General features: G+C 44.7%; 1 protein-coding gene across 2 annotated transcripts in view; it reads left to right on the top strand.

Annotated features, from left to right (window-relative positions):
- Positions 1-27492, top strand: part of LOC133353404 (CUB and sushi domain-containing protein 3-like) — a 634534-nt gene that overhangs the window by 414489 nt on the left and 192553 nt on the right. For both annotated transcript variants that reach the window (XM_061569655.1, XM_061569654.1), the window contains exons 25-26: positions 7716-7842; positions 16766-16968. In XM_061569655.1, coding sequence (XP_061425639.1) covers positions 7716-7842; positions 16766-16968 — 330 coding nt within the window. The remainder of the gene's footprint in view (positions 1-7715; positions 7843-16765; positions 16969-27492) is intronic.

Genomic DNA, 27492 nt, shown 5'->3' with positions numbered 1-27492 from the left:
CAGCACTCCCCCACTGCCCGTGTTGCTAGCGTCCGTGTCTAGCAAGAAGGGACTCGCGAAGTCCGGATAGCGCAAGGGTGGGGCCCTAACCAAGGCGTCCCGGAGGGAGCAGAATGCAGCCTCCTCCTCCGGTCCCCATCGGAACTTCACTCCTTTCGCCGTTAGAGCGTGCAAGGGTTTTGCAATGGTGGCGAAGTGCTCAACGAATCGGCGATAATACGAAGCAAAACCGATGAAACTGCGTACGTCTGACACTGACGTGGGCGTCGGCCACGAACTGACACAGTCCGTCTTCGCAGGATCGGTAGAAATCCCCGAAGAGTCGACAATGTGACCCAAGTACCTCACGGATTTACGAAAAAGGTGGCATTTGGCCGGTTTAAACTTTAATTTAGCCGATCGCATTCGCAAGAACACCCCCCTCAATCGCTGGAGGTGTTCTTCAAACGTTTTACCGAAAACAATGACATCGTCAAGGTAAATGAGGCACGTATCCCACTGCAAGCCCGACAAAACCAATTCCATAAGACGCTGAAACGTCGCCGGAGAGGAGTGAAGTCCCATGGGTAACCGGTTAAACTGAAACAGGCCCCCTGGAGTCCGAAATGCAGTCTTAGGCTTAGACTCTTCGTCGAGTGGCAACTGCCAGAATCCGGATAATAAATCAAGAGTCGAAAAGTATCGCGCACCAGACAATGCGTCGAGAGACTCGTCCATCCTGGGGAGCGAATACGCGTCGGCCACAGAGATCTTATTCAGGCGACGGAAATCGACGCAAAATCGCAGGGACCCGTCCTGCTTTTTAACGAGCACAATAGGTGCTCCCCAAGGACTGGAGGAAGGCGAAATAATGTCGGCTTCTAGCATATCGTTAACTGCCGACTGAACATGTTCCTTCTCAGCAGGACTCAGTCGGAAGGGATTTTGCCTGACCGGTGCCGCATCGCCCGTTTCAATGTGGTGGCGTAGCAGGTCCGTGCACCCAATGTCATACTTATGTTTACTGAAGACATCCGAAAATTCAATGAGCAACCCGCGCAGCGCACCCAACTGTACCGCTGACAAATCGTCAGAGTCCGCGCACAGCGAATCAACCCAATCGAGGTCCTCCTTCAATGTAACTTTTTTCGTGGGACTCGGATCCGCCTGCGCAACCAGCCTCTCCTCCGCAGGGACCCGCGCCGCATGAGCTAGCACGGTGCCCTGCTGAATGACGGCCGGCCGCGCCCCAGCGTTTAAAACCATCTCAAACGGATCCCTGTCAGCCCCCACCAAAGTGTGAGCCACCGACAAATCGAGACCTCCAACAGCCCTATTAGAAGGACCCAAAAGCATGCCCTGTTCCGAGGCCTCCTTCACCCATGGCTTCCGCAACCGGAGGGGAATTAACATTTGTGAACCCGGGGGCACGTGCACGGTCTGTGTCGCTAACGCCTGTATGGTAGCGCACGCCGTCCGAATTTCATTAGGGCTCGTCAAAAATGAAATACGGCGACCCGATGGTAGTTCAATGCAACGCTGATCAATGAGAATATTGATGGGCATTTTTGCCAAAAAATCAGTGCCCAATAGACAAGGGACTGACAGGGAGGACGAAACAAAAACGGGTCCCGACAATTTGATATCACCAATGCAAATGGACGCCCTAATCTGACCGATAATGCCCAACGATCCCCCGTTAGCGGCGTAAAATGGCACATCCACCGGAAGAAGCGGACGACATTGTACAGGGAGAATATTATAAATGAGATCCGATATAATAGTCGCCGATGCCCCCGTGTCCACTAACACCCTGACCTCGACCCCATCAATAGATCCGGTAACGACGGATGAACCCGCTGAGGCAGCCACTATTCTGTGCCCCAACTCCGACCATTTAATGTCTCCCCGGTCCCGGCCGAATCACCCTCTCTGAACCGAATCCCCGAACTCTACTCGGCTCTCCCCCGCCGCAACGCGACGACCCATATGTGCCGAGTATGCGGGCCGAGCATGTGAGGTGCCGCGACTTGCCGGGGTTTGCAGGGACGACTTGGGGCCTTGGTCGTCGTCCAGCCGAGGTCCCATGGCGCGCTGACGTGGGGCGCGGCAACCGGAGGCCACGTGGCCCCGGAGGCCGCAGTTATAGCAGGTGATGACAGTCGTCGGAGATCTCGGTTGCTCCAGCTTGCGGGCCGCTCGCAGAGGCGAACGACCCCCCGATCTCCAGTCCCCCGGTCGTCCCGCGATGAACGCCTCCTCTCGTGGGCAGACGACTTGGGGCACGGTGACAACTGGGCCCCGAGTTGAGGCCACGGCAGCGTTGCAGACGACTCCCTGTTTACGTTGAAGGACCTCGTGCGCTTGTATGCTTGTGGCGACCCGTAAGGATGAAATATCGGTCTCATCGGCCGTGTTGATGGGGACCCCCAGGTCCTGCGCCAACTTGAGCAGCTGCTCCAAAACCATGGCATCTTGGCCCTCCTCGTCCATACGAGGGAACGCGGCGTCGGCGAGAGCAAGCAACGCCGTGCGGTAGGCGAGCACGGTCTCCGTGTCCGCCTTCCGTCTTGCATAAAAATGATGGCGGCACGCCGAGGGAGGACCATAGACCTTGGCCATGAGAGCCAGCGCATCCTTGAGCGTGGAGCGGTCCGACCTGCGTGCGGACGTGAAGGCCGCGAGCGCGTTGTCATCCAGCATGGCAGGCAGTGCCCGCAGTGCCGTAGCGTCGGACCAGGCGGATATCTCCTGATGCGCCAAAAATCTGCGCTGAAATTGGCTCCAATCCCCGCCTTCCGCCTTGAAGGCTGACAACGTGGGAAGGCGCTGCTGAAAGATGAAGTCGTCCTCCTCCTCGTGCTTCCTCTCTGCCGCCCCGTCGGTGTGTAAGATGGCGGCCCCATCGGCGGGTGTGTGATGGTGGTCCGCCGCGCGCGTTGGTGACGTCAGCGGGCGCGCATGGAGAACCGCTGCCACGTGGTGATGGCCGTTCCCGCCAAAAGTCGGTGCAGATGAAATGGCGGGCATCGCCAAATCGTTTTGGCGGGAATCTGCAGGGCGACCCTGCAGAACGTCGGCCCCCGTTCCCGCTCCTCCCGACGAGCTGATCTCCGCCAGGATGGACGCGGCGGCGAGCAGCAGCTCCGCCAGACGGGAGTGCGCTTCGCGAAGCACGACGTCAGTCCCCCGTCGCTCGTCCGGCGCCGTCGGCGGATCCTGCCCCGTGGGCAACTCCTCTTCCTCACCCCCCGATGCCAGCTGGCCCGCGTCGTCGAGGTTGTCCCCGTGGTCAATCCCGTGGGTCCGACGGTTTCTCCTTGTATCCATGCTTGGAAGACCGTTTCACTTCTGACGCCAGTTGAAGTATGGGAATTGACGGCAGGAACTTCTTGACGGGAACACACTTTTTATTAAATTTTTACGTGTCAAAATACAACGTGTAATCGCCTTTCTTCCGACTTCACACTCCACTACTCTCGTGTAAACTCTAGGCCTCTGGCTACACACGATACCCTTCACTCGTGTAGACCCTATGCCTCTGGCTACACAATACACTCGACTCGTGTAGACCCTATGTCCCTGGCTACACACACTGCATTCGGCTCGTGTAGACCTTATGCCTCTGGCTACACACACTACACTCGCCTCTGGGTTACACAGAGTCCCGGTCCCGTTAGGACAGCGGGACTAGGTACCGCAGGGCCCTAGGTCTTCATCCCCGTCTTCATTCTTCGCTGGTTACACACTCCCCTCACGCCTGTGTGCATCCCCTTTTATAGCCCCTGCTCACGAGAGACGAAGCTGATGCGTACGTCAACGTGAGCATCGCTCCTTAATGAACCAATCACGACGCACTCTCTCTACGATCCGTTTTCCCCAGCGCGTGTTAACACTCCTCCACCAATCACACCGCGCTGCCACCCGATCACTCCCTCTCAGCACGTCACCGGCCCACAGCCAATCAGTACCCCGTAACCCACGACCCCGCGCTGACCCCTGATCCTCCACCGTCAGCGCGCGTCACCACCTACACAGCCAATCATTACGCGCTGGCATACGATCTCTAATCCCAGCGCGTATCACCTCTACACGTGTAAGAGCACTAATCCAATATTTCTGAGATAATGGAGCAAAATCTCATGTCAAGCTATCTGTGTTTAAATCAGCTTTCCAAGTGTAGTGAGTCTGATGGGCTCTATGTGCTCACAATTGAAACTTATACTAATGGCACAAAACATACTAATGGCACTAAAAAACAAGTACATTTGTTTTGTCACTTCAAACATAATGATCTGTCCAGGGATAATCCTTGTTTGCACGGTGTCTTCGTGTGGACTGCTGCAGTGCTTACATGTAATTACTTTTGACTTTTCTACGGGAAACTACGGCAAAGAATAACTACATTGTATTTGCAAATATCGCTCTAATTTGGCTAGAATAAGACCACATGGATTTCACACCATCACCGTTCGGCGACACCTCTGATTAGAACGTGCACGTGAACCAAAAGTTAGGTAAGATGTTATACTCACATTTAATAATAACGGCGAGAAGCATTCTATTTAATCTACTTCGTATGAAACCAATTAGTAATTTTTATTTGTTTTACCTTTTCCTCTCTACTTTATAGTCATAGTTGGGAGCAGGCCAAATGTTTGCGTTATTAATTGCCTTGACTGATTTGAGTGAGGTATCTAGACTGGACCATCGATGTGAGATGGCAGGGATGGAGCATCAGTTCTCAGGCACAGTAGTCACTCTTGTGCCTCACAGCGACATAAAAAGTGTGTTTCAATCCCTGACCCGGGCACCTTAATATGCGGAATTTGTATGCCCCCCCCCCCCCCCCCACTGTTCTGCATTGGTTTTCTCTGAGTTTTCCAGTTTACTCCCATATCTAAAAACAAACAAACCAAACACACACTGATACAAAAATGAGAATAGGTTTTACTCTTTCTGCCAATAAAACAGAGGTGTTCAAAAACCAAATAGGTACCTTTTGGATGGCATCAAGTCTGCATTTAACCGCACGTATGTGTGGCAAAACATGAAAACAAACATGCTCTGATAATATATGCATTGTCCTTGAAACCGATTGGTCTACACCATCATTTTTCTTATTTTTCATCATTTTTATACTGGCAAAAAAGGTCCCATTGATACTAACGCAGAATGTCAAAGGTTTTGGCCAAACGTCCCAATGCAGGGGAGGGGGGGACCTCGGGACCTCACTTAAACAAGAGTCTTAAGACTCGTATCTGTCCTGTGTATATAATAAATTATTGTCCCGTTGAACTCGAGTCTTTCCACGACGGCCAAAACCCAATGTTGCAAAAGTCAACAACGCGAAGCTCCATTGGAGACTCAAAGCGAGCTTACGGTGGGGGGGGGGGGGGGGGGGGATTGCAACGCTGAACAGCCGGGGGCTTTTGCCCCAGCGTTCGGAGGGTGCAGCAATGGTTGCAACGCAGCGAGGATGCGCCGTGTAACCCTGAGCTTCTGGCTTTAAAAAGAAAAAACCTCGTTCAACACCGTAGGCCGGATTTGCCTGACGCCGAACATTCGCGGGCGAGCCAAGCCGTGAGAGCGGAACCGGTGCACGGAATCGTTGAACGCGTGCGCTAAGGCTTGAGAGCAAAACGAACCTAACCATTGGCCTGGAGGAACTGCTCGCGTCATGTCAGACGTAATATTGTGGCGCTATTATTAAGGAGCACCGCTGGATCTGTAACCCAATTAAAGAAAACCTTGCTAATGTCATCGATGATTCTCAACGTGGAAAATGCACAATATGCTGGTGCTACGTACATGTGTATATATTATAAGATATTTCTGAAGAGACCAGCAACTTAGCCTGTCCCTTGATGCAATGGGAATGGCGGTGAAGGCGGAGGTTAGTGAAGGCTAATGTACGTCAGTGTTCAAGCATATTAAATATGCATTAAGGGAAGGAGGTGCTGGTCTCTTCAGAAATGTCTTATAATATATAGGTGGCTCATTGGACAGAGCTATTGATTTGTCAGAACTCTGAAACACCATGACTGATATCCCAGGGTTTTACACCAGATGTATTCCCACAAAGTAATAACTACAGTTCCCTTGTGGGTGGCAAACATGTGTTTTCGTCTGCCTCTAATGACTGAATCATAATCAGTCAGCAACTCTATTTAGACTGTAGGAGGAATCCGATGAGCTGTGAAGCTCGGTTTCACAGATGTCCAGTAGGGTCACGGGGTCATAAAGTTGCAACAACAAACAACACAAATAACGGACAGGAATGTGGGAAAGATAAGTGAGTCACACAAATAAATAAATAACGGCTGTAAGTCCAACGTGCAAATTCCTGCCGAATTTCAACACTAAATGCAAGCTTGGGCAAGGCAGCAAAACGACAACAACAACAACTGAATTAAAAACTGAATTTTTTTATTATTTTTTTCATTAAAATAACCCATGCACATTTCAGCGGACGTATTCTGAAAGGATTAAACACATTCACGACAAGCGATGGTGTCCAGGATGGAGTAAAATAGAGGATTAAGTTGTGTCATGTGAGGTGAAGGACTGCGGTGGTCTTTCTGGGTGAATCCTCCATCTAACGTGCAGATGCAATGATTACTATTTTCTCACAAAACCGTGGCAGATATGGAAAATCGACGAAAAAAACAAAACAGAACAAACAAAACAGATGTATCGCAGTGTGGCACGCATTCGGAGCGCACGGACGCTATACCGTCACAAGTGGTTGTTTGGTTCAGATCGGATCCCCAGCCAATCCAACGCAATCCCCATTTGCTCTGGATCCGATTGTGATCGACTTCAGTGATTCACGTAATAATGTGTACGCAATGCTCGTAGATTTCGATTTAAAGCTTTCGTGACTGCAGGGATTCATCTTCTTGGTTCTTTCGGTAAAGTCCCTTCTACGTGACTTTACCGAAAGAACCAAGAAAATGCTCGTAGACTTAAAACAGCAAAAAAAATGTGTTAACCTCCTTGTTTTTGTGGGAATAGAACTACACGTTAAAGTAATATATGAACCCAGAAAATCCTCAGGGATGCTTTGTCTCACCGCTCCTCCTTTTTTTCTCAGGAGGTTCCTGCGTTTGGGAAATTTGGGTTAAATCCCATGAAGGTTTTTTGCTTCATGTGCGGAAAAACCCAGGAATCCCGAAGAACAAGGCCCCACAAAGACAAATATCACCCATATATTCCTTGGGTCTTTCGGTAAAACCACATAGATGAAATAATAAAAAATAATAAAAATAAAATAATGATATTGTTATTATTTTTATTATTTTTTATAATTTTATCTATATACGTGGCTTTACCGAAAGACCCCAAAAATATGAATTCCTGCAGTCACGGAAGCTTTAAGTCAGAATCCTCCATATAGCCTGAACAGACTGTTGGGGCAAGTGCTGTTAGCGAGCGTCGACAAAGACCGGCACGGCACACGAGGGGGTGGGTGGCCAACACCACGCCAGGCCGCCTTTGTCTCCGTAGTGGAGATCTTTTACACACAGCACCAGGTACTCATTTGAGGCTGAGTCGACCTAGGGGAGGCCCCGGAACGGTTCAGATAATCGTCACTCGTGTTGGCTGTGAGCGCACTAACTGCAACACGACCGCTCTCCCCTCCCCAAACACACAGACGCGCAAAACAGCTCGTTTCTCTTTGGTTGCGTCGAATTTAAACGGATCCCTCTTTTCTTTGTTTTTGTTTTGCCCAGCCGAGTGCGGAGGACAAATCCGCGGGGAGTCGACGGGAACCATCCTTTCTCCGGGGTTCCCATCCCCGTACGACCACAACCTTCGCTGCATATGGACCGTGGAGGTCGACCCTGGCTACACTGTTAGGTGGGTGCTGCACCGTCCATTGTAGGCACCTGCAGGTCCCACTGGACTCTGTGGGTCATGTTGAAGTGTGTAGTACGTGTGTTGTGCGTGCATCAGTTACAGCTGCTGAATCCATACGATCTTGATCCAGCAGCAGCTGATTATTCGGCGACGCTGCATCGGCAGCGGTGCACGAGCGCAAGTATTGATGAATGTCAACGCATCCGTCAATAACACCGCGGCCTTGATAAGGAAAAACTAAATTATAGGTGACGTTTCGGTAATGGCCCTTCTTCATGGAACAAAAAAGTGCTATGAAGGAGGCTCATTTGCCCCAAATGTTGCCTATTGTATATGTTTTGCCCCCTCAAGGCATTGTTATTCATGACTTTGTTGAGTTATTTTTAATGAGCAACTGAAATCCTTCCCTCCATCCCTAGGTACCCACCATAATTCCCATACCAACTAACCTCCCTCCCCATACCTATTCACCGTATCACCTTTAGCTGCCCTCATTGTACCACTCATAACCCTTGCAAAAGCGCCTTGGATAAAGGTGCGATATAAATATAAGATAAGATCATGGGCGGCGTTTGGGGGAGGGGGGGCACTGGACACCTTTATTCATTTATTTTCAGAAGTTTACAATGAAGGTGAAAAAAAATTGTAATGATATGCACTCGCGATTCCGAATGTGAGGGACAAAGCGATCCCCTGCTCCCCCCCCCCCCAAAATATAGAAGTCAAACTCCGCCTATGACTGAAATCAATTAATCAAATTCAATTAACTAAGCTCGCTTGTGATATAATTAATGACAATTCGCAAGTTAAAATTAAAAGTCAAACGGTATCCCTGCTCAAACTGGTATGAGGCAGTGCTCATTTGTATTGGTGGCGCTGAGTCTGTGCTGCAAATTCCACATTCATGTGACAGGAGCCATTTACCCAAGAGGGCACCCACAATTGACTTGTGGTACTCACTTTATCAAAGTTGGTATGACAATGGACTCCTTTAACCACCTGAATTATATTTTACCTCATGACCTTCCGATTGTAAGTTAAGCTCTCTGCTATAGGTCAACTGTGGTCTCGTTTGACAGCTCGTTTGTGTTTGCGTGTATTTTTAATGCTTTCCAACTATGGTTGGAAGCACGTGTGCATTACCTCTGTCGATCTGTCAGTAATACGGGGGGGGCATAATGCTAGTTGGGGTTTACCCTGTGGAAAAAAAAAGCGAAATTTTTCATCGTGGCCTTCAGACAAACTGCTTCCTGTGCGTTTGATGCGAGTGCTGCAATTATTGTTGCTAGTTATACACTTCCCGAGTGTCAATGCATTATGGGAGGAAGCGTTCCATGATTCATGCACGTCCGTGGTCTTTCCTTCTTCTTAGTGTGTAGCAAAGAAATGCCATCTGTCGTGCGAACACTAAAAAGTGATCATTACCTCTTGCCCTTGGTCAGTACGCGAATGCTGAAAGATTCAGCAAATTATCGGCATTTTTTTGTTATCAAACTAAGCGTGTGGAGATGGCTCAAGGGGGCTACTGTCGTGCCAGAGCACTGAACTGGCTCTGCTGAGACCGTGGGTTTGAATATTGGCAGCCGTCCATGATTAAACCCTGCTTTTCCAAGTGTAGTATGTGAGCTCAGTGACCAATTACTGCATACACGCCCATGAAGGTGAATATATTTAATCACACTTAATTTGGTTTGATTGCCAAACGACACATACTTTTTACAGGGTTTGTCAAAAGCTATGCCAAGTGTGCATAAGAGGTTGATGGAAGGGACTTCAGAGATGGATTTGTGACGTCATCTTCCAAAGCTGTTCTCACCGTGAGAGTTCCGAACAGACATTTCTTCTTCCTATTACAAAATAATGTCAACTTAAAACGCACCGCCACACATCATTCTCTCGCTCTTGTAGAGAGAGGGAGAACGACTCAGAGGCTCAAGGAGGAACCACAGACAAGTGGGAAGGTAGCCACGTGATGAGCCGGCGGCAATAATTGCCAAAGCTCTGCGGTCCTCTATATATAAAGGTGCTATCCGCCAATTAATGAGTGTTTACCTGTGGGAAGAAACCGGAGCACCACTAGAAAACCCACACGTGCGATGGGGAAGCACTCTATCCCATACAGAGGGAACAAGTGGATTGCACATTTTTGCTGCTACCGTCTCCTAACAAGCCACTGTACGGATCCTCTTTGACACCCCCACGGGAAAGGAGTTTCACAACATTTGCATGATCCACCAAACCTCGCATCTATAGTGCCGGAGTACAGGTATGCATAGCCACCACTGCCCAACTTATACGAATTGTGCACTAGAAATAAAATGGTCAAATTCACGTATTCCTGCATCCAGTGTAGTTTTAAGCATATGGCAGAGTAACGCTGTTTATTATGGTAGTAAATAGCTAGAATTATAACTTTGTAACTTAGCTAAGTTAATTTTGAATAGCCTAAGTCAACACAACATGACTCATATGCTCCCTCTACGTTTCAATTGACGTACCTTTTATTTCTGACCATTAAACGACCTGTCTGTGCATGCGACATGTGTAATAATAGTACATCTGTGACACTTTGATAATTTCCTGTAAATGGCACAAGTTGGGGGAGGGAGGAGTAATATATTTGTTCACATGAAATATATATTAAAAAATTGCTTTCCAAATAAATGTGGTTCACGCTTATGCTGCCCTTAAAACTGTTTGAAATGATGTACAGTATATATTTTTTATTTTATTTCCACGATCAAATTTTTTTTTGGCCAAGGGTGAAAACGTGAATGTGTGAATGGCCTGTGTAGTTGCTACTGGGATGCTGAAGGTTGCTTAAAGTTCTCTTATTAGCGCCTTTTTAAGTATTGCTTTTGGTTTTCATGATAGATATGGGCATACTATTGCGCTGCATATTTAATAAAGTTCACTAGAATTATAATTTGTGTGCGTGTGAGAACTATTTCTATCACATAACTTTCAAATAACACTTAACCCACTTTTAAATTTAATAATCTCGCCTGACAACGGCTGTGGTGGTAAAGTTTTACTTGTTAATTATTAACGTGCATTTTTGTATTTTATTGCCAATTATATGTCAATAGCATCGTGAAAAAATGCAAATTGTAGTTACCCCATTAAATAAATTCCAAACTTACAGATACCGCAATCGTGCCCTAGAGTATTAGATTGTCATCATCTTATTTGTGATTTCCCCATCAGTTATTCAATAACATAAATTATGTTTCATAGAATTTATTTTTACAAATGTAACGACAATACAATATAATTGCCCTTTGCCATGCTGCAGGCATGCAACTGAGCATCATTGACTCTTAACCCTTTCCTATTCCGAGACGTTTCAGGGTAGGTGTCCTGTTCACGCGCAAGTGGTCAACGTAAATTTTATTTCGGGAAGCGTAGCGCCGCTGTTTTTAAAGACATTGTACTCACCGCAGATAACTGTAGTGACACGACCGCACTTCATGATAGCTGGCACCAAACTGTGCCACACGCCCTCCCGCATGGCGTTTTACTTCTGATTTTGTTCCGATGACATTCTGATGACGTACACGTACGTCATCCGATGACATACGTGACATACGTGTACATCATCGGAATGGGTTAAGCTCACGATACATGTAAGATAAGGGATAAACTTGCAAGAATTCTTGATTTTATTCCCAAAAGGTGTGCACCTCATGATAAACATTCCCACTTTGTGCCTTCTCCCATATCACCGAATTGCCCCCCCCCCCCCCAAAAAAAAAAATCCATATTGACGCAATTAAAATCTTCTTCCCTGATGTAATATTTTTACTTAATCTAATATTCAATTTGGCTGGTCACCTTAAAAACTGTGTATTGCACTGTTGTACGCAATGCGTTTTTTTGACCCCTCTGGTCGAAAAGGCTTTTCCTTTTGTCACTTATTTTTTTTTCTTTACCAAGTTTTGATAAACTCTTTGGTCAATTTTGGGCTGTTCTATATAGTATCAGCACAACTTCATAGTAAATTTGTATTTGTTGTATCATCTTCACGAGAGTTATCAAGACTACCCACTAGAGACAGGACAGATGGATAGACATAGCTATTATATTAATGCTGCCAACTGCCGTTGGCAAGCTTTGTAAAGAAATGCATTATTTTATTGAATTGTGGCCTTGAATTGTGACAATTTGTTGAATTGCAAAGGGTGTGAACCATTAACCCCCTACTATGCAGCATAGTAGGAGTGTAATGACAGATTAAGGCATACAGATAATTTGTAATTACTGCAGCTGTCATGCACCACTATTCGATAGTGGTGTAACCACAGCCCATGTGTCAGGCTGTGTGCTCTGAAGCTGCATACTATGGCAAAGCATTGCCACCAAGAGGTCATTAGAAGTGAATAGGCTGTAGTGACTAGCAGACAATCTACATGTACTCACTCACCCACTGCAATATGACATCGCCATTATCGGGATTTCTTTATCCCCACGTCATTATTATAACCAGCAGCCTAAAGGAGTTGAGATTTGTTGAATCCTAAATGTAGGTAGAGACAAACACCAAGCAAGCTTTTTCGTAAATTTTCTTCTCATGAGGACTCGTGAATGCAGTTCAGTAAGTCCTCTATTTACGTTGCTCCTATTTGTTGTAGGCTATAACGTCGCCAATAAATTAGTGATCGTAATTCGTTTGTAAATGCACTTATTCACATCAACGTGGTTTTGAAAGATTTTAAAGAAAATAACGCAGTATATATTTCCCCTGCTGTAGGCGGGTTCGGTTTGGTGCGATTTCGCGTAGTATTCATTTGGACTCGAAATTCGCTCCACAGTATGCGGTTTGAATTCATATTGTGTGTGTACTTGGCACGCTACTCGACAGGCAGCTGTTTCCTCGTGCGGTTTCGCGTTGTGCCGCCATTTTTGTCCCGCATCTATTACTACCGCCCCCGTGTAAAGTGAGGGAAAACTGTCGTTTGTACCGCAACACGCAACGCCACAGTGCCCCCTAGCGGGCACTCAAGTCGCAGTGTTTACAACATGGCCACACTGTACTACCCTCTCTCAATACAATCTCTACCGCCATTTCTGGAGAGTACTCTGTATTATCTTGCGTTTAGATTACTTTCTTGATTAGAAGCTTTCGTGACTGCAGGAATTCATACTCTTTGGTTCTTTCGGTAAAGTCACGATAGATAGGAAACTAAACAATTGTTTATTTTACTATCTACGTGACTTTAGTTTACTTGGCTGGTATAAATTTGCACGTGACAAGCCACTTCGTTGAGCTATCATTTGTGGCCAGGTCGCTTCTGGAAAAGAAGCTAATCGCTTAGTGGGCTTTACCTGGTAAAATATAAAAAAAATTTGATGTTGCGTGATTTTCTTACTTTTCCCATATACATTGCACTCATATCGTGTTTTCATATTGTTTCTTGTAACATTCTGACCCACCCCTACTGGACATCTGTGAAAAAGAGCGTTATAGCTCATCGGATTCTTCCAGTATAAATAAAGATTCTGATATACGTTCATGGATTTTTTTGATATATTTTGTTTTCGTTTTTTGGTACTTGCGCAAAGACTCGGACGTCGAACTACTAGGAGCCACTTTGATTAACACAGAACAATCCAGATCCGGGCTTTGTGCTTGATCTGGAAGCTGTACATTCCCTCGAACTCCTCCTGCCCGTGTGCTCTGCCCGTTTATATCGTTCCAGTTCCCTTTCTGGAATGTTCCCTCACTCTATTTCCCTTAGCCAATCCCTGTCCTTCCCCTCTAACCGATTCAACCTTCTCATTCAAATATTTTCCTCCAATCACTTCAAAAGCCTGCCTCCCGACCAATCCCTGTGGAGGCCTCTTTCCACCAATCGGAGACCTTGGTCTATCTTTGAATAGCCGTTAAGCTGCACTTTGGCTTGCGGTTATTTTCGGTCATTACACTTGTTTTAAAAAAATTGTCACCAAAAAATGTCCCCCCGGGAAGGTATCCTAAATTTAAACAATTAAGTCAAGTGGTAAAATAGATTGCAATTGACGCCATCGCGCCTAACGTCGCCTTTGCCGGAGACGCATTCCCAACGTAAAATTAGTACTTGACCGTACAGACATCATCGTACTTTACCGTACATTAATACTTCACCATTTTTTGCCTCGAGAGACTTCTGTTGAGGAGAGTGGCCCTTTGCCTTGACCCTAGGGATAGATTTGTCACAGCCTGAGGGCAACAAAATCAAATTGAGGCACTTTCACTGAAGAAGCAATTCACTGGCCACTGAATTGAGAAATTGCCTCTTAAGCTCGAGAAAGTGCTAGAATTTGGTCACGGTGTTTTGAATTTTCTCCTCGTTGTGAGCACCAAGTCAAAACTGCCACTCAACAAGAGTCAAGTCGACTTGTCTTACAGTAAAGTCACACAAGCTTGTGTTGTGCCCGAAACGTCGTGATTTATTTTATTTTATACCTATGTGACTTTACCGAAAGAACCAAAGAGTATGGATTCCTGCAGTCACGAAGGCTTCAAATGAAGATCGACTTGTCTTGATTGTTAAAATTAGAATTTTGTATTGTTTTCCATTTGGTGACCTTGAGCCAGAGTTGGAAATACCACGTACCCTTGACAGGTTTCGGTCTCTCTATTCAACTGCTGCTGAATGAAAGGGCAAAGTAAACCTGCGGCAAAGTATTTCAACCCACAAAACCACACTCTGGCAGTCTAATCACCGCACCACTCGGCCAGATAATGTTGATGTCTCCACGTTATTTATACCCTGTGTTAGCATCCTTTAGACCCAGTTTATCTAAACCCCCATGCAATCCACCTTTCTCCAAAGAACACACGAATGCTAATAGATTTGATTTGTGATTTCTGAAATCAAGGAGACAGCGGCATTCAATCCTGCTTTACAAGTAGGGTGTTACAGAAAAAAACCCCACAAAGGAACCACTACATCTTAACATTGTTTTAGCAGCCTCGTGTAACATACCATCGCCTGTGTCAAGGGAGCTTAATTGAATTTAAACTGTAAACCACAGCAGACCCATCACATTTAAATGCCCTGCAATTAGTGTCGAGGAGATTAGTCTCAAAATTAATATTGAAAACCGCTAAATAAGTTCGTGGCTAATTCTCAAAGGGCATTGCAGTCCACTTTAATGCGATGTGGAAAATCTACGGTGCTTTGAGAACAGTGAAAACACCCTCATAATCAATGTGTTAAAATTGAACGTCATTAGTAATCATAATTACATTCCTTATTTAAATAAATGAACGAGCCATAGTATCATCTCAGAATGGGTAGCACAGTGGTTAGAGCGCTTTGCTCACGATTGGAAGGTCGTGAGTTCATATCTCAGTAAATGTTCAACACACCATAACATCCATGCCTGAAGGTCCATACAAGTATTACCATTCCGAGTGTAGCCCTGCTATAGAATTGTCACCACTGCTCAAGTAAATGGAGAAAATACATGTTCATTTTCGTGCATCTGTGTATCTCATATTTTTTAAGTGATTACAGTGAAATTTAAAGCACTTTAGACCTTTGCCACAACCTTTCCCTACAACCAATCAGCCTTAGGGCCATCATTTTGGGGACCCAAATTTGAAGATCCTAGTTTTCAGCAGTTCATATTTATAAGCATGTACGTGAATATATCTGTGCCATCTTTCATTTTTTCCAGCACGTTTAGGGTTTATATCAGTCAGTCACGGTTGTCAGCGCATATATTAGATGTCCACGTTAGTGGGACAATTTGAGGTCAGACTTTTTGAAGAGCTCTCCTGAATTCAGAAATCTGGAATAGAACATAGCCATAGCCCAATAAACGCATTCGCATGATGGAGGGGTGTCGCGTTACCGAGACGGACACGTGAGAGGGTACGTAGATGCCTGTTACCAGGATGTACAGCCGGATACTCATACACCACTCGCTCTGTGAGAGCAGACCTTGTAGGTCAGGCATTGACTGTGCAATTCTTAGCAGATCTTGCGGAAGGAAGGGAGCGAAGGCGTGGTGTCGTGGCTTCTATAGCACTAATCGTGACGTGATCTTTGATCTGGGATGCTGCATGTATTATGTGGTCACGTGAATGCGAATGTGAATGCACATATCCACGATGATGCAGGGGACCAATATCCCAGGTTCAATTATCCCCGGGGTTATCCACGATTTTAACTCCTCTTATTCGTGGGGTAAAAAACTTGCAGATAACCGCAGATATAATGATTCATTTTCTGCACGATGCCCGCGGTGATGAACAAGTTTCGTCTCAGTGTCCATGTGTGTGTGTGTGTCTCTCTGTCTTTGTGTTTGTCTCCGTGTTTGTTTGTTTGTTTACATGTCTACATGTCTCCGTATTTGTGTGTGTCTCCTTGTCTTTCTCCATGTCCCTCTGTCTCCATCTATCTGTAAGTGTATTCGCGTCTGTGTTGTCTCGTGATCAAAGCAAGTGCTGCCAGTGCACATGTTTTGATACGGAGCATTGTTTCTTTATGTGCATAACCTGCTGGTATTGGGAAGCAGCTTTTCTGTGCATTATGGGCACAATCTTGCGCAAGATAAAATAAACTGGGCCACGGATAATAGGAGTTTATCGAGATTTCTACAGCTGCCGTGGATAATAGGAGTCGCCTTGGATAACAGGAGTTCTGCAGTATCTGTACAATTTTTCCTAACTTGACTTTTACGTGTGTCATGTATGATGCATGTTTGCGTGGTTTCGCTGCGTTGGTGCGGTGTGGGTGTATGGGTGCGTGGATGCTGTGCTTGGACCTGATGTGTGGGTCTGTACGGGTGCGGTGCGCGGGTGCATGCTTGCTGCGCGTGGATGCGGAGCGTGGGTTCTGTGCGCGCGTGTGCATGGGCGGTGTGTGCGCGCGTGTGCATGGGGTGCGTGTGTGCGCGTTGGGTGCGTGCGTGCACGTGCGCGTGGGAGCAGCCTGCAGTTCAGCGCGTTCGACACGGAGGCGTCGCACGATGTGGTGCGTGTGTGGGATGGCGTCACCGAGGGGCAGCTGCTGCTCAAGGAGCTCAGCGGCTCCGTGCTGCCGAGCCCCGTGCACAGCACGCTCAACGCCATCGCCGTGCAGTTCGACACCGACTTCTTCATCAGCAAGTCCGGCTTCGTCATCCACTTCTCCAGTGAGCCCTGCCGCAAGGCGCGCGCGCGGAGTCTCGTCGTTCACGCATCGCCTTTGTTTCACCAGCAGCTTTTGCAATTGCTCGCTCAAAACCACTGTCAGTGGATGGGCAACACACCAGTTAGTCCTAGAGAGCCCCTCTCGAGGCGATTTGGCCAACCCAGGCCACGCAGGCCAGACGTCTCAGACGAGGTGGGAGTACGCACACTTGATTCTTGCTGATCGAATCACTGCGCTGAATCTATTTATACTGCTGGATGGACAGAGGCAGTGGAGGGATTTAATAAACGTGGTCTTGTAGAACAATGCCCATCATTTTGGTAATATGTTGATGAGCAATACGACATACACCTTATTTAATGAGATACATTTTTTATATTTTGAAATGTGGGAGAGTGCTGATGCATCAATTGATGGCTACGGGCAATGCCACTGACCTGCCCCCACCCGCTCCACCGACCCGCACTGACCAGCAGGGTGAAGTATGGTCAAACAACCTCCACGGTACCAGCACAACGTGGGGCGGCCTTCAACCAGCAGTGCATTGACAAAGTGGCGTAGATTATTTTCCATCATCATAATATAATTTTTTTTTATGAACTACCACATTATATACGTGCAACATTTTGAAATGCACGTTTGGAATAGTTGAGGATTCACATTTCAGCAAGTAATAATGTATGCACATCGAGGGTCCTATTCACGTGTGGACTCTGTTCATTTGTTCACTTTTTGATGAAAACTTGCTGATGTCTCAATTACCAACAATCAGGCAAATCCCCAAGGTGATGCAATTCAGCTGTTTCATCAATATGTTAATGTGGCCTTAGCTGTTCGTGTGCAGGAGGCGATTATTGCACTGACCACACAGTTCCCAATTGATTCGAGGAACAATGCATCAAGATGCTTTCCTTAAAGAGGTTTTAAATGCATTGATGTTTTGGTTGTAATTTATTCCCTGCGGTAATCGTTATAAAACCAGGGGACATTTGATCAAAGAGTGCGTCATTACAATGGGTGCACTCAACTCATCAATCCTTTTCATTTAAACCAGTTTATACTACATATATATGTTTGACCAATTAAGGGATTTTTCTGCTATTCAATGTCCACTTAAGATAAGCTGTTTATACGTCTATCCAATATTAACTTTGTAAATGTTGTGGCTTTGCTCTCCAACACACCAGTGTGCTGTACTAGTAATGCATTGGCACGTTCTGTTTACGTGACAGACGTTACTAATTGGCTGGATTATGGATGATATTGGTCTCGAAAGCCTACGTGTTAAATTGACACACTTAATTCATTTAAGTTCCACAATTTATATCTTGATTTGAAGATTTCGTGACTGCAGGAATCCATACTCTTTGGTTATTTTGGTAAAGTCACGTAGGCACGTTTCGAGTGCAATGTCAAAGCTCTCAAACCAGTGAATTTCCCCGCCTTCTCACCGTGCTCGCAATAATGGGCATTGCCCAAAAACGTCCCTGTGGATGACATACTTCGCTCTTATAAGGCAGTCTTTATGATCGGTCTAGGGCAGTGGCTCTCAGAGTGTTGTCCCTGGTACCAGCCAGGGAGTCCACGACGACCTCCAGGTGGGTCCTGGAGTCACTGTGATGCCAATGTGCAGTTTCATATCCGGATAATAACGACAATGTTCATTACACCTTTTATGTCGGACAGCAGTTCTGCTGCTGTATCTGTTCCACCTGATGAAGATTGCTTGTGTTGCGATCGAAACGTCGTGATTTATTATTTATTTTATACCTACGTGACTTTACTGAAAGAACCAAAGAGTACGGATTCCTGCAGTCACGAAAACTTCAAATCAAGATTTGACTTATATTTAATTTAAAAAAAGATAGGTAAACTTGCCTGATTAAACTACCCTCAGCCAAAGATCTAAATGCCCCCCCCCCCCCCAAAAAAAGGCTGCATTTAAAAACTGTTTTTATGTTCCGGTAATATGGAATTTTTTTGTGTGAGTGGTATTTAAGAGAGATAAGTAAATACGTTCTGTCACCAGGAGTAGGGGACTGGGTGGGTGGTCCACATAAATATTTGAATAGGCTGAGTGGTCCGGCGGCCAAACATGTTTGGGAAACACCGCTCCTAGATCATTTTCTTTGACATTGGTGAATGGATATGTATTGGGTTGTTTCACGGCGTGCCGCTTGCTAGATGATAAGGAACGTCAGTCGGTGTGTACGCACACCGGCCAGCGTGCTTGCCCTTCTTCACCTGCCGAGTGGCAAGTTTTGCCCTTCCCACTGCCATGCGCTTGTTCTGGCCTTTGTTGGCAATCCAAGATTTTTGTTAGAAATGGTGTTTCATAATTTTATGTTTCCTTAATCACCGTCTGCAAACACACGTTTTGCATATATATAACCACCTTGGTACCTGACTGGACTGAATTTACACTGCGTGAATTTTGGTGACACCTGAGCTGATGTAGGAAATGTTATCAGAGCACATGTCAACGTGGCAGATAGTCACCGGTAGTTCGCCGAACAGCAGCCACTTCACTGCTTCGTGTGTGGAGGCTCGTTTTCTAAATTCAGGGAATGAAATATGTGAACTGGCCGGATAGCATTGCTAATAATGGGAATAAGGAGGTTGTGACGGGTAGAGAATGTATGACGGATGTGCCGGAGGGCTAGTTACAGAGATGGCTATTATTGAGGAGTGAAGGTTGGTGATCAAGGGTTGGAAGATTCCAAGCTGGTAGGAAACCTTGTAGACCTGTAGGCTTGTGCCCTGAGGGTGCAAACGCTTCAGCATCGGTCAAAAGGAAATATTGTAATTGTGAGATATTCTCATCTTGATTTTATAACCTTGAATACCATTCAAGATTTTGCTTTGTTTATCCATAATTTTAATAAAAAATACTTTTGTCTTTAGCTTTTGGTAAAAAAAGATAAATCAACCAATTGACGCTTTAATTTTATTCATTGCCTTTTCAACTGACACAACCTCACGTTAATTTTTAATCCTATGCGGCACAGTGGTGATACAGTATATGTTTCTTTAATTGATCAAAGTAATACCTTCACCCCATTAGAGGGTCAGGTCAGAACCGACACCTTTTGATAAAGTGTAGCATAAAATAAGTCACGCTGTCGTTCGATTGTTAGCGTAATGGAAGTCAGAGCGTCTTCCATGCTCAAAAGAAGAACGTGGAAAATCTATTTGGGTTGTCCGCTGCTCGACTCGCGCGTTTTATCGCGAGTAATTGACGGAAAGTGCAAGTCCTATGACACCATAAACCGGCGAAATTATGAACGCAGGGTTACTTTAAAACGTAGGCTTTCGTGAACAATATCCATAATACACGTTTTTTTAGGTTAGATCGCGTAAATATACATTTGTCGTTAAACTTGCCACCACCCAACACAGCCAATGAGTAAGGTTTGTTACGTAAACAAAACATGCCAATTCGTTACTCGTACAGCAAACCCCGGTGTGTTGGAGGGTAAACCCACAACATCATTGCAAAGTATTTGTAAATGTTGTGTATTTTTTCTCCAACACACCGGTGTGCTGTACTAGTTTTACGGAACAAACCTTACTAATCGCCTGTGTCGGGTGGTGGCAGGTTTAACGACACATTTATATTTGCGCGATCTAACCTAAAAAAACTGTAGTTCAGTTCAACTGAGAGTAACCCTCCCTAATACAGAACAACTTCAATGTATTATTTATTAACATGAGAAGTGCAGCCAAGGTGCAAGAGCAATACAATACAAATGTGAAATACATTCATAAAGTTCCAGGAAACTGGCAATGAGATATATCGTATTATCGTGAAATTTGATATCATATAAAATTGCAAAAGTTATATTGCAGCAAACCTCATCGGAGGTAAAGGCTGCGGATAAATCGTGGTCACTGGCGTTCATAAAATGTCTTTCCACTCGTATTTTCTTCGTATTTACCCTTGCAACCACTGCTGCAGGCGTGGAAGAAGCCCTCCATTCCTCCATACTGACCCATCTCACCCACTGCATCGTGGGAAACCAAAACAGATCATAGGCAGCTCGAAGAGTTGTAGGTCGGTAACCCCATCATGAGCTTGACCAGGCTTCAATCAATGCTCTCTGCCAGCACACATTTCTGAGCAATCAGCTGAACAAGCACCGGTGGCCTGGCTTAGACCTGATACCAGTAATTGTCACCCATTTCCGTTATGTCGTGCAGAGTTTTTTTCTTCTCATGAGGTTTTTTTTACTTCTATCTCTCACGCCTGGAAGGACGATTTCGAGTCGAGTGTTTCTCGCTGTGACGGTGCTGTCAATATTAATGGGAAAACTCGAGCCCTGATTTTATTGAGACCGCTGTTAAGGGCTCGACTTTAGAGGGTTGCACCGAGTGATGGGCGACGGTAAAAATGTAACCTGTCGATAACGCACGAGATAAACCGATGGCACGACAGTTTTTGATACTCTTTAAGGTGAACCCCCACGCGTGCTCTTCGGCGAATCAGAACGCGGGCTGGTGGGCGTGCGGGGGGCTCATAGGAACCCAGCCCATGTATGGGGGCGCAAGGGAATTGGGGCTGGGGGCATCCCGGATTGGGGTGGGGGCAGTGCCGGATTATCCTCGTAGCAAAAGTAGCATATGCTCCGGGCCCCGCGCTAAATGCTTTCAAGCTATAAATTCCGGTTCAGTGATTCTGCACTTGCTCTATTACTATAGTATTATACTGCCTTCAACTTTTATGAACGATTGGGTATTTAAGGTTAGAGTTGTCGTATTATGTTGCTGTATAGCAAATGAAAAAATAGAATTACTTTACTATGCAAGTAAAAATTTTGTGTTTTAATATTTGCGTGTTTTTTATTTTATTTAGAGCTCCTTTATAACATATGCTACAGGCCCCGCACTAGCTTACTCCGGCACTGGGTGGGGGGGAGTGAGAAGCAGCGGCTGGCAGGGTTGGTTAGGGTGAGATGGGGAGGCATTTGCCGTACTTTGTGGTAAATTTGCCGTGGTTTGTGTCAATTTGTGGTGCATTTGTTGTATTTTATGGCACTTTGTGGTAATGTTCAGGAGCTCCCAACCCCTGAGGAGCTATAGGAGATAGGGGCACCCATACCGGTCACGTACTCAGTGAGAGGAAAGGTGAAAATGTGCTCCCTTCGCTTGCCACACTGACCAGCGCGGTGAAGTATGGTGAAATATCCTCCATGGCCGATGCACGCAGACCGCGACCCATAGCTCCCAGCAGCTCTGGATCATGTAAAAGCAGTTGTCATATCACGTGACATTTATTTCACAAGGGTAAACTCATGACGACATGGATTTTATTCCAACGTAGGCTATTATGCACAAAATATGGAATGTCATTGTAATGTAGGCTCCTGAAGAGCAATTTAAAACACTGCAATTGTGTAGTATCTGAACATATTTATTCATGCACGTGCCAACAACCATCATATTTTTTTCTTTCAAAACACAGAATGTCTAGTCATGGGATTTTTTTTTTATATTATGGCACCAATACACTTGATGTTATACTGATACTCACAAGATTGATGAAAGGTAAAGTTGTCTGTCGGTGTATTCAAGCAAGCTCAACTCTGCCGTTGATTCAGTGGTGGGGATTCCATTATTTACATGGCAGAGGCCATTTAAATCAGAATTGATAAGCGATGTTGACTTACCTCAAAATCGTACACACTTTATCGCTCTTTCAATATTGATGGTCTAAGTTGACCTCTGACTGACATTTGAACTTACATGATTTTATTGTGGGTCAAGTGATCCAACAACAGTGCCACATGGTTGGATTGACTGTGTAATCTTTAATTTTGCTTAGGATGTTAGTCCAATTCCTTACGGGAGGATTGTCTTGCATTGTAAGTAAACCAACATCAAACCACGTAGGTGTTGCAAGGCAACCTGTGGCATTTGTGATTGCATTTTGCGATTAAATATTACATTGCACCTGATCCAAGCTTTGCAAGGTTGCATAAGCACATCCTTCATATGTAATGTAATTGACTGTTAGATAATGCATGGCAAGTATATGTTTCAGGCACTATATATTTTATACATTATACAAAATTACAGTGCACATGCCTGCATGCCTAGAGAGAGTACTAATTTAATAAAAGCTTTCTAAAATGCCAAACATTCTCTCCGCTCATACGAGCACTGGGGAGGCATTGGTGTTCCTGAGCCATCGGTGGGAATTCAACATTCTAATGGCAGTGAGAGTATTTTCATCACCTCGATTCATGCAAAAGCGTTTTGGTATACTCACTGGTTACACAAGTGATATACATTGATAAGTGATTTAACCTTAAAAAATTGTCACGTTACTTTAGTGTGAAGAATATGGTCAAGGATGAATGATGCATCACTATGGATTCGGTGACGAGATGTTAACTACCTCGCCTGATATACAAGAGATAGTGGGTTCGATCCCGATTCTGATGCCTGTCAGGGTCAGGATCTAAGAAGGCACTTTGAGTTTTGACTTCACGTGCTTTTTTTTTATGGGACTGCTTAATAATGCGTTATTTCATCTAGTTTAAAAATACTGTCATTTGTGATGCATACTGCCAGTAAGAAAACCATCCACATCGTTACACAGATAGGGTGGGACTATACATCTATTTTACCATTTTACAATACCTCTTGTCAATGCAGAGTATTGACCGAGTCATGATAGAGGGGCGATATATTGTACGTTGTCAACCCAATCCTTCATTGCTTGTGCATCGTGTCTATTAACGCGTAATATGCAGCTTCTTAATGAGCAGTAGCGGCGTGTACGCACACACCTACACACACGCGACTGACACGTGCCCCCGTTTAGTACTGTTAGCTTCGCACAGTGCGAAATGAGTTCAACATATATACTTGCATGTCACCCACAGCCATTATGAAGACAATGAATTGCTTTGTAACATAATACAACTTATATTTATTATGTAATCTTTGAGCTTATGATCCATAAATAATTCATCTTTTAATATACACTGTATTATTTTGCAAGTTGATTGCACCAATATTTGTATTGTTCCTCTATTATAGATGAATGTCGCACACACAAATTCCACGCGCACAAAATATGAAGGCAACGTTCCTCACAACAGCCACTGGCAAGTGCTGTTGATGATAACGAGACAAGCGTGTGCACAAATAGACAACGATTTACCTGTCCATGAATGGACGTTTCGAGTACGTTCTGTTTGTGAGCATCTATTAAGGCACATGCAGTACACGCCTGGCCACCTTTGTTTCCCCAGTCCTGATTTATTATAAATCACACCACATTCTTATTTAAGGTTGAATTGATCTATTTAGTGGAGGCTCATGACCGATCAGATATCATTGCCACTGATGTTAGCTGTCACCTAGAATCAAACCCAGGTTCGTAGCACTAACCCCTGCACCACCGTTTTCCACGCATGCACACACACATTCAACACAGCCGCACAATTACACCTGCACATACACGTACACACACATATACAATAACACACTTCCATACTGAAAACTGCTAATGGTGAATTATTTATCTTTATTCATATATTCATTTGATCATCTAGAATGCCTTATTTAGAGTGTCCATTCATCATGGGTATCCTGTGAACTTATTTCGGGCTCTTTCCAAATTAAAGGAGCACAGCCGCATTATGGGTTTGCTTTATTCATATACTCAGGCACTGTGTCTATGTGCGTGCAACAGTGCTTTAGGCGAACGAGATATAAGGTGGGCTAGAATTATTCACACTCACCTTGCTTTCCTGAAAGCGGTAATAATAATAATGACAATTATTTGGTGATGCTGTGTTGGCAGTGGCGCACAAGCAAAATTAACAAATGAACTCAACACATTCGTGAATAACACGAGCTTAAAATGAAAAATATATCAAAGGCGACGTTCAGGGCAACGGCCCTTCCTTTGCTGTGCATGTGCTATGAATGTGATATGAATGAAACGTGCCATTGCCTGAGACGTTGCGTCTTATACATTTTTCATATTGTTGTTGATTAATGTGTTGAGTTTTTCGTAACGTTAATCACTTACCCAGGAATTAATCACTGGGTCTTCCATTGCAATAAGTAGCCACTGGCCGTTGATGAAGTGTGCGTGAGTTATTGGAGGACATTTTAGTCACCAGATGCAACATACGCATACCAGGGCATAACACTCGGCACTGTCACCTCCTGGCTACCTCGCAGGCCCAAGCCTACAATGGCGCCGCGGTGGTGAGATGTTAACTACCTCGCCTGGTATACATGAGGTCATGGGTCCAATCCCGACCATGACGCCTGCTGTATATTTGGAGTTTGCATATTCTCCCTGTGGTTGCGTGGATTTTTCTCCGGATCCTCCGGTTTTTCTCGCCATGTTTAGAAACATGCCCTTAGAATGTTTGGCTGCTGTATGTTTCCACATGATTAGCCACTTCGTTGAGCTATCATTTGTAACCAGGTCACTTCTGAAAAAGATCTGTTCAGATCAAGTGGGCCTTTCCTGTTAAAATAAATATTACAACACCTTCAATCCATGTTGGTGATCCACCCAATTATTAACCAGGCTCAATAATTCTGCTTAGCTTTCCAGATATAAAAATATATGGTGCATTTAAACTAAGTAATTCGATGACAACACAGCAATACAGTTAATTTTTGACAGATGTTTATGAGTTTCTACCAATCCTTTATTGATCCGTGGGAAATTACTTCGTCATAATCGAGTGTAATTCCTCCTTTATCGTGTTTCCTAGCTGCAAAAAAAGTTTTAGTGGAGATAATTTTTCATTCCGTGTCCATTAATCCTCTCACAGAAATCTCAAGATTCGTTCTCAGGAGAGTCCAGCGCGCTAATGTTTGACCATGCTCGTTTTGAAAGAGTGCTTTGCACGTGGGAGATAGCCAGGTTTTGAAGGAGAAATCTCCGCTTAATTTTATTACGTCTCATTTGTACAGTTTTCTTCCCTCCGTTTATTTAAATGTAACTGCATAAGCGTACAAGTGTGCATTCATCGTAACATCATTAATTTTCATGCAAGCAATTACATTTTATGCATATCGTATGTGCCAACTTACGACGTTGCACTCGTTGGCACGTTATCGCCAATTGGTGGATCCTTGTAGGAGTACAGTGCCGCACTTACATCTGTCCTTGTGAAGGAAACCACCTCGGTAGGTTGTCCAGGTACTTACTACTTTGTCTCTACTCTTTGGTTCTTTCGGTAAAGTCACATATGTATAAAATAAATTAAATCACGACGTTTCGGGCACAACACAAGATTTAATTTATTTTATTTTATACCTGCGTGACTCTAGATTTGAAGCTTTCGTGACTGCAAGGATCCATACTCTTAGGTTTTTTCGGTAAAGTCACGTAGGTAAAAAATATAATAATAAAAAAATAAATAAAACTAGAAATAATAATAGAAATAAAATAATAAATCACGACGTGACTTTACCGAAAAAACCTAAGAGTACCTACGTGACTTTACCGATTGAACCAAAGAGTATGGATCCCTGCAGTCACGAAAACTTCAAATCTACTTTGTCTCTCTTTTCCATTTCTTTTTCCTCATTATTCGCAGCAATGCACAGGTGCCCCCAAGCCCTGTCGTCTCATCACATTTCCCCCCAAAATACCACGTTCTTTATTTTCGCCGCAACCTTCGTAAGCTGCTGAGTTTACTTTGCTCTTTGTAAAAATTCATCATTTGTCATTTTGTCAACCCGAGGTGATTTTCCAGCATTCTCCCTTTAGAACTCCACAGAAATGTACTCGTCAGCATTTTTTAAAGAGAGCTATTGTGGCCATTTCTGTGTTCATTATAGGCAATATTGCACAGCTTATGCAGGAAGATGTTGTCTATGCTCAAGTAATTGTGGCATGGTACTAATCTCCAATTGCCACCACCCCTACCTCAGTGGTGGAAATTCCACGTTCCTATGGCAGAAGGGCAAATCTTTCTAAACGACCTTCACTTTACCTTCCCAAAGTTGAAATCCGCCAACGAGACAACTTACAACCCTTCCGTTCGGTGCTGCTCAACCAACAGTGCCACGTCGCAAGTCAAGCACACATTTTTAAGATTCATAACTATTTCTTTTGGGTTAGATTTTTTTACTAAAAAATGTGCTTATGGTTTCAACATTCCTCCGCTTTTTCTGAGAACTCTAAAATCAATCCGTGTATTTGCCCATCACGTGACGACTTTATTTGATTGACTCTGTGGGTGGTGGAGGGTTATAGTTGAAAAAAATAACAAAAAATTACGAATCGTAACATTGGTCCTGAAAGCCTATGTATAAAATAGCCCCACGTGTCTTATTATGTGTAATCCCGCAACATCCCATTACTTGCACAGAGCAGTTGAATGTGTGTCCTATTTACCGGTGCAGAACAGGTGAAGAAACAGGTTTAATAAAGAATTGCAACCTTGAATGCAGTCTGTTGAGACATTGAAAAGCGCATTCTGTCCTGCGGCTGCTGAGGTCATAACTCTAACTGTGATTGATTCTGTTTCCCCATGAGGGC

Source organism: Lethenteron reissneri, chromosome 43 (assembly GCF_015708825.2).
Source record: "Lethenteron reissneri isolate LAM-NWPU_2019-01 chromosome 43, ASM1570882v1, whole genome shotgun sequence".
Lineage (NCBI taxonomy): Eukaryota > Metazoa > Chordata > Hyperoartia > Petromyzontiformes > Petromyzontidae > Lethenteron > Lethenteron reissneri.
This window is presented reverse-complemented; position numbering and strand designations above follow the sequence as displayed.